The 9,014-nt window shown below is 36.3% G+C and overlaps 1 protein-coding gene across 1 annotated transcript; it reads right to left on the reverse strand.

The window, feature by feature from the left end:
- Positions 1–231: 231 nt before the first annotated feature.
- Positions 232–8,745, reverse strand: LOC112194655 (protein RRP6-like 2). The gene is given in 15 exon segments (XM_024334872.2): positions 232–953; positions 1,919–2,020; positions 2,114–2,368; positions 3,264–3,310; positions 3,313–3,432; positions 3,570–3,657; positions 4,299–4,344; positions 4,467–4,549; positions 5,973–6,081; positions 6,422–6,472; positions 6,587–6,666; positions 6,905–6,988; positions 7,066–7,224; positions 7,376–7,531; positions 8,063–8,745. Coding segments are annotated over 15 exon segments (2,544 nt in total). The 5' UTR covers positions 8,630–8,745; the 3' UTR covers positions 232–356.
- Between the last annotated feature and the right edge of the window lie 269 nt (positions 8,746–9,014).

Consider the following 9,014-nt stretch of genomic DNA (forward strand, 5'->3'; position numbering starts at 1 on the left):
TCACTTTCAATAATGACCTTTTGGCAATGAGCGGTGACAGACATTCTACTCTGCTTGTTTATTTTGTTGAAGCACGTACTGCTCTTTTTCTTTCTTATTTTCAATGTCTCATGTTAATTACTTTTCTATCCTCACACTTATTAAATTACAAATTTTGTGCTTAATTATTAACGGGAAATTTTAGGTATTTTAAAACTTTTACCTTAAACTTGGCATGCTAATGGTTCAAAATTTCAGCACCATCAAGGCTAGGCTTGAAATATCTAAATTTCTTTAAATTTTCTCATTCTAATAGATTTCTTTTGCAAGCTAAACAATTTGTCATTTCTGTTAAAAAGAACTACTTTGCCAACAGTTTAACGGAAAGTTGCACTTCTATTTCCTGTTGCTGGAAAAGCTTGACGTCGTCTCCCTTGTGGTAGCTCTTTTGACCCATCATCCCCATCAACTAGAGTTTTTTTCTTAGCCCTTGAACCCAGGCTCTTCATGCCTTCTCCCCCAGCTCTGGCGTCCTTGGCTGTCTTTTCTCCAAATATGACCTGTCTCCTTGCCGCTTCATAGTCAAAAGGTTTCACCTGCAAGCCACCAGATTCCTGGGATTTCTCCAGTTCTCTGGCTTTCCTATTTTGATTAGGCGGCGGAAAGCATTTCTTGAAGCTTGAGGACAACTCTGAGAGAGACATAGGATCATCTTCTCCATCCATGCCTAAAGCAGAAGCCACCGAGTTATCCTCCTTGTGCTCAGGTACATGTGAATCATTTTCTAATGTTATAATATCTCCTAAACTCCGCCTGGTAGGTGATACAGTAACGGGCATTTCAGAATGGGGATTTTCAGAACCTTTTCCTGGTTCTTCAATCTTGGGATTTGATTGCTCCATCCCACCTGAGAATGAGTGGAATGGGAAATTGACTGAAGATCTAATCTGCTCCAACTTATTATCTTCCTTGTCCTACAAAATAATTAAAAAGTAAATTCCAAATACAAATAGCAGCAAAAGTTCACAGAAAGCGCCAAATGCAAATCCAACTTGCTCAGCACTGAAAAGCTAATACTAATGAGCCTCCCACTGGCATGCACTAAAGGATACAAGTTGGATTTAAAATTTTGATTCCAATGGAAGAATTAAATTTCCAATATTGACACCCAAATAACAACCTTGATCCAAATCTCCGAAAGTTCTAAAAGAAATAGGATCAGAGTCAGAATACAACAACAATCCCGAATTTCAAATCAACAACTCCCCCAATGTACTATGTAATACTGGAAAGAGAGAGAGAGTTCATATCAAATTATCAATAATATTAATGTCGAGATGGAATACTGCTCCATGAATCGGTGATCATAGTTGAGGTTAGCACTTACCACATCTATAAAAGTCAGTTCAAACAGACAAGGAGTAGTTGGCCTTATTCATCTATAAAAGTCTGTTCCTTTTCCCCTTCGGCTTTTTCTATGAGTACCATGTTTTGGGTTTCCCATTGATTTTTAGATGTATTCAATAGCCACTTAATTTAATTTTCCAGGATTTAAATTTCAAAGTCTGAAACAGGTATAGAAAAACCACAATTTTCCCAAAATTTCAAAATAGAAATATTAAGTCAGGATTCTGTACGACTAATTTCAAAATGGAAATAAACTTTGGAATCCTGAGAGATTTGGAAATTTCTGGTAAAACTAATGGAACGGAATCAGGTACCGGGGCCCAAATACCCGGCCTAGCTATGAGTAGAGCCCAACCCACTGTCCTTTCTTTTTAGGGTTAGAGAGAATGAAGCTGAAAAAAGCATTTCTAGTTGTAATAGTTCCATGATGGTGTTGTTATACAGCATAAAAAGTCAATCTAGGCCCCCTCCAAAAAAAAAATTTGAAAATGGTATAAATTCAAAAACCAAAAACATATTCTTCACTACTAACCTTGACACCAGCATCAAATTTTCTTTTTGGAACTGCAGTCCCCAAGAGTGCACTGAAAGCACGACTAGGCTTCTTTTGCACCTGAACAGTTGCTCCAGTAACCTGCAACGGAAGTAGCAATACATGCTAAGACCAAGTATCTATGAGTTAAGAAACTAAAACAATTTAAACATCCAGAAGAACAACAGTTTGAACCTTTGCAGATTCTAAGGAACAGCCAATGCTACTTCCTTTCCTGCTTTTCCCTGTAACAATGTTGTCTCTAGGATGAACTTCAAATCCAACATTTCCTTCTCCATTGGAGGCACCACATCCATGCTCTCTAAAGTCCTCTTTATGAGGCGGAGCAGCTGGTGAAGGTGCAGATACATCACCATTAATTAAATTGCATCCAGATTCATCTGGTAAGGGTTCAGATCGATCACTGACCAACACATTTTCTTCAGATGCCTGCACAAAGGAATGCAAACTGTTAACAGGATTAAAAAATAATAATAAGAATACGAACAATAATAATTAGAAGAGAATCTGAAGAAATACTGTACATGACATTCTTTAACTCTCAAAAAAAAATATGGGTGGCTCTCTAACTTTACTTCAGATCTAACATAAATCTTAGAGAGCATATAAGTTTTCTGAGAGGCATGCCCGCCAATTATTGTTATTCTTTTAATTATATATTATTTCATATTGCAACTCTACAAACCCTTTTAGGACTCTCTCCATACAAACTAAGAGATAATACAAAAGAAAAATTATTGTAAAGTCTGGCACATGTGGCTGACTAAGTCTTTGTAACATGCCAACTCTTATAGGCTAAATGACAATACAGACAACATATTCTAGATATGGATATGTGATAAATACAACTTATAAGACCTGGTTCTACACAAGATAAATATTTGATACAAACTATGAGTTATTAACTGATGGAAATTATCAGACCTATTTATCGTTTTAACATAGACAGCCTCCCTTACTCTATAAATGCAGAACCCTCAGAATTTGAGCTTGGGGCTTTAAATTGTTGGAAACCTCACTAAAAGTATGGTTTTACATAATTAAGTTGGTTTAAGCATTTATTCTCTTCTTCTACAATATGTGAAAAGCTTACACCTCAAGGTTTGCAAGGCACAAGGTAAAGACAAAACTGCCTCGGCTATTTATAACATCGATCATCAAAACCAGAGGCATGCAGTACTATTTTATCAATCACAACCCATAAATGGCACATGATGTAATTCAATCATTTCACAGGTCTGCAATGCATGCAAACGGCAATAGGGAAAGGTAAACAAGAATGCTTAGCCACCATGATCATCAGACTAGTAAAAACCAACCTTACCATTTCCACACGTCCCACCTTCAGATGTTCGGCTGCAGCCTCAAAAAGGCAGCATTCTGCATAGAGTGCCTAATGACGCTAACAACAGAAGAAAGATGCTGCTCAATGTATGAATGCTTTGATTTCACCAATCGTCTTAACTTGTTAGTTGTGTCAGGCATCTGTTTAGCTTTTTCCCCCGAAAAAAAAAAAAAAAAGAGAGAGAGAGAGAAATGAAATTAGCTGAATGTCTACTGAAGAAACTGTTGCAAAGAAAAAAAAAGTAATATCGAGCTTGATGAACATAGAATGTCTAAAACTCATTACCAAGTTCGAGTAGAGTTTTGTTTGGTAATATATAGCCAGTACTTTCATCCTCTGTACGAGCAACAACATCCCGCCACTCATATAAACCCTGATAACAAATTTACAAGTGCATCTACAGTAAGTAATATATGGCAATACTACAAATAAAAACAAATTTATAAATGCATCTATAATAAGTAGACATGTATAGCCATTTATATACAAACATCTTAGCAACAGCCTAACACTTCAATGGCTAATAAACAATAACAAGAAAACAATAGGATTATCAACTTATGAATGTGTCAAAGTATTTACAGACGCTGCTCATTTGGGGCTAAGAGCATTATTCCTAAAAGCTAGGTTTTGAGTTTAAATCCTAACTAATCCCAAAAAAGTAAAAGAAAAGAAAAAATTCATTTTATCATTTTAGTTTTTTAAAATTTACACTACTCTCCAACGTGTGTGCTCATTGGTGGTAAATGATGTAGTTAAACCATCCAACTAGAATCGTATTGGAAAAGCAGATGCAAAATCTTCACTATTTTTTAATTCAGGTCAATATAAATGCAATGTATATATTTGAATTATGAAGATTCCCATAAGGGAAGCAACTTATGGAAACAATGGCAAGCTGTTAAGAATTAAAAACAAGCATCTTGCACATCTTCAGTATTTTCAAATTCAGATCAACATAAACCAATGTACATATTTGAATTACAGAAAATTCCCATAAGAGAAGCAACTTACGGAAACAACGGCAAGCTGCTGAGAATTAAAACAAGCACCCTGCAACCTGCATCAAAACCAACCCCAGAAAAAATGCATAAATGAAAGCCATTAAAATACAAAAATATACAGATTTTACAGGCTGGCTCTAATCTATCAGAATGCATCTTAAACAAGAGTGAAGCATACCCATATATGTGGAGATAGGAATTCTCAGTGAAAACTTCCTTCGCATAGAGATGCATGCATATATCATAACTGCGCCTGTAAACCTGTCAAAAATAAGAATCTTCATTAAAACTGTTTAAATTATAGCAAATGAAGAACATTATGACAATAATAATGACAATTGAAAAGAACCATTTCCAAACTATATCAGTGAAGACATTTAACCTACCTACACCAAAAGGAGAAAAACATATACTCAGACAGCCATCCATCTTCAATAAAATTTTCTTGTACCACATTTCAGGACATATTATAACAACTGATGAGGCATACACACATTGAATAATGCTAAAAAGACTGGATGATGTTTGAAAAATGATAACATGCCACATGTGGTCTAAATTAGGTCCATGAAAATATGGTCTATTTAGCACTGTCCTATAGACAACCTACTTTAAACACTTCTTCTACCAATGGACCTAGAAAAAGAAAAAGGAAAAAAAAAAAAACTAAAAACATCATGTTTGTAACTTAAAAGCACCAAATAAGTGTTGTATTTCAGCCCATGATGGATTCCTAAGTCGATGAGACTTAGAAGAAGACATGGAAACCTTCAATTATTAGGACTCACATTCAAAACAGATTCCCGAGTCTATTATAATTCTTCTAGACCTGTAAGACGAGATTTTTACTGCTATGAGTAATGCTGCAGGTCTACAGCCTATAAAAATAAAATTCCTGTCTGAATAGAGTTTTTTTTTTTTGTAACTTTAGCCTTGGCAAACACACAAGAACAAAGCAGCTACCAAAACATAAAAAGAATTTTCCTTCAAAAGTGCCAATTGGCTAATGCACAAGAAAAAGCAGCTACCAAAAAGCACCAGAACCGGCATGATTCCAGAACATCTCTACTAGATGGGCCCAAAAAATAACTTTCCTTCATCTTTTCCTTATCAGTTTGGTTTCCTGAACTAGTAGCAAATGATACCCACACTCGTCAATTTCTCCTCAAATTGGTAACTCCATACAGTTTTCATCACAAAACCATCAAGAATGGCACTTGCAGCATATGTCATCATGACAGTTCATTGATGAAAATTGTCCAGAGTTCATCTGAGATGAAATCAACAAGCTGTGAGTAACACTTGCAGCAAAAATTCTAGTTCATGTACCAAACTAATCATTCTAAACAAGTTCTGACACATTTTCACATATACAACTGATAATATTATTTTACAAGAAAAAAATATATATGAATAATAACTACCCAAAACAATGCTTATGCATATGGTCAATTATATTCCTAAAACTGGAACAGCCAGCAAATAATTATGAGTTATAACTATCAAAACTGTGCCAAAATGCAATAAAAAAGATCAATAGAAAAAAAATATATATGCTAATTTACATGGGAAAGTACAAAACTAGCAGTCAGATACAATAGATGTAAAATCCAAAAAGCAATACTACATAGTACAGGAATTTAGAGAATATGCATGATATCATCATCGAGAATAATGTATGTACCTCTACTAAAGGAGCATCGGAATTTTCAGATTCCTTTGGCATGGAAGATAACTTCGCTCTCATTAAATCATATATGTGTAACAGGTAGTGTGTATCTTCTCTGGCATATCTGTTCAGATAAATCAAGTATTATGTAAAACAAAATTTCTAATGAAAACTTCTCATATTGTATAACTCCAATCCAATTGTTCAATTTGGATGTGATCTAAAGTTCTAAACCAAATAAGGGTTTAGACGCTGTTATCCACTATTATCCTAAAAAGGTCGTGTGTGGTAAAGCGGCATAAACACAAAATGGAATTTCATACCCATTCCAAGCCTCTAATCCGCAAAACAAACAGGGCCTCAATATTCACTCTATGCAAAAAATTGGGGTAGAATAAGCTCAACTAACTGAATACTACCTGTGTATTATCAACTTAAACATATATCATAACACATATTTTTACCTGACCATCTCTTTGGTAAGAGGGCGGAATCTCCAGTCTGCATTCTGGTATCTGCAAAGCGTTTACTAGTCAAGTTTACTATGAGAGGAAAGAATAGTCAAAGAAACAACAATTTTCTTAAAATACAAATGGATTGAAACAAATTTAGCAGATTAAAACACTCACTCTTTGTTGGCAGAAACATCACAAAAGTGATGCAAAAGATATTCCAAACTATTTCTCTCCAATTTCAATACCCTTGAGGCCTGACAATTAAGACAGATTCACCTCATTTGATTAGAAGCACACAATGAAGAGTATAAGATTCTATTAGAACGAAAAAATATATATACAGAAAGAAAGACACTAAAAAAAAAATTAAAAAAGGAATAAATAAACCCTACAATCTTCCAAATCAAATTGCAGATTCAGTACCTAGCCAAAAAAAGAGTATTTTTAACATAAAAAAAGAATCAATTTGCTCAGTGGATCGAAGTGCATTACCTGGCCAGTGTCAAACAAATTGCAGATATAAATGCCAAAATCACGTTGGAGCCACACAATATCTCGATCTGCTCCATGCATCACCTAATTAATTACATTTGATTAAATATTATCTGAAAAATGTAGCTATAAAGCCAGATATCCACATGCAAGAAACAAACCTTTCTCTTAGAAGGGTCCTTGAAAACTTCCCTAAGATATGGACCGATATGAATTCTAAGCTTCAAAGTATCTAGTATAAAATCTTCAGTTCTTGTAGAAATTTGCATCAAACAAGTCAATCCTTGGAAGGATCGATATTGGTTGTGCTCCAAATCAACCTAGAAAGCAAAATATAGAAGTTAAAAAACATGAAATGAATGTTTTCCGAAATATAAATAACTTTGATACACATTCGAGCCGATATAGTTGAACTGAGTATCAAAGGTAGATACACAATCAATAACTTATATCACTACAATCAAACTTTACCGCAAATTCATTAACGCCGCGCAACTTAGCTGCCAGCTCCTTGAGATCTTTGACCTCCTCCACAAGCTTGAATGGGGTAGCCTCTATTTCTGGCGGTTTTACAGGCTCAACCCCCCCAATATCATCGTCAATAAAATCAAGAATTGAGAGCTTTTCCTTTATCATTAAAAAACAATAATTAGAAAGATAGATAGATTTTTTTAAATTTTTTTTATTTTAGCACGCAAAACCTAACCAATGCAACGGCCACAACTTGGTTAGAAAAGAAACATCCTCTTTGGTAGCCTAAGACTAAGCCCAGCCCTCTTTTAGGTCCAAAGTAAAGTCTCTGTGGTAGTTTAAGGGTCTTCTTGCAAGAGTCATTTTTCAGTTTTATGAAGAGTAATTATGAGTCTGGAGCTTTTAAGAGTCTTAGGGTGAGTACTCAAGGGTCTTGTCATTAATTGAGTCTTGCCGTGTTCTAGGCCTATAAATATAGCTACGGTTTGTAAAGCCAGGTGAGATTGGAATGAAATAAACTCAATTTGTATTGAAAGTCTCCATAAAGCCTCTGTTTCTTGTAAAACCATTCTGGTCTCTTAATCTCTCAACCCTAATCACACTCTCACCGGTACCCGACTGTTGCTCTGTTGTGCATCACTAACTGAAAGAAAATACAAGTTCCAAATAGGCAAAGAAATTGCTTACCAGGGGATGAAGAAAGCGGTGACCATCGTCACCAGTGCCGAGCCAAACATGCTCAAAGGGCTGGTTTGAATTGTTAACGAGAATGTTAAACTCCTCCTGAGGCTTGCGAATGGAGGGAACATGAAACGAGACCTTGGGCTTGCTAGTCTTGTTGTCCTTGGACAAGGTCTGATCCCCCTTCTTCTTCTTCCCACACACCAACTGGAACCCCTCGTCGTCTTCCTTCTCCTTGTTCCTGCTCCTCTTAAACTCGTCCACCGACGCGTCCACCCTCTCGAGGACCTCGTCGTTCACATTGACCAGCCAATCGTAGGCGTCCTCCAAATCCAAATCCTTGGGGAAAGCCATCCCGAGGCTTGCCGACGACCCAATCGATTCGAGCATGGACTGAGATTGCTTTGCAATTTCTTCGATTGGCAGTTTGAATTCGTCGAAATTGCGGTAGTAGTAGAAGTCCTCTCCCGAAGGTATGACTCGCGAGGAGCCAGACAGGTTGGCTGTGGCTGTCGCTAGGTTTTGGAGCAATTGGGCCCTCGCCGGCGGTGGCGGAGTCGGCTCATGGCTCATGCTTCTCTTCTCTTCTAGGGTTTTGCTAGGGTTTCACTTTCACTTTCTCAATTGCAATCCCCCCACCCTTCCTACCGCTCATATCGGTGGCCAGTAAAGCAATGTGTTTCGTTAAAATGGAGTTCGTTACGGGATGTCACGTGACTTAAAAAGTACGGATGCAGGTGCCGTCTACATCTTCATGACTTTTGGAAACCCACGTATGACTTGTGCCGCTATCTTCACAAAACAAATATGCCAAGGAGGGACACATAAATATCCTCTTCTCAAAAAAAAAAAAAGACAAATTTCATCTCAAACAAACAAATGTGTAAAATGTTGCCCAAAATATTGGGATTTTTAAGACCTCCTTGTAACAAAAAAATATATATATATTGTCCAAAAA

This window comes from Rosa chinensis, chromosome 3, assembly GCF_002994745.2.
Source record: "Rosa chinensis cultivar Old Blush chromosome 3, RchiOBHm-V2, whole genome shotgun sequence".
Taxonomy (NCBI): Eukaryota; Viridiplantae; Streptophyta; class Magnoliopsida; order Rosales; family Rosaceae; genus Rosa; species Rosa chinensis.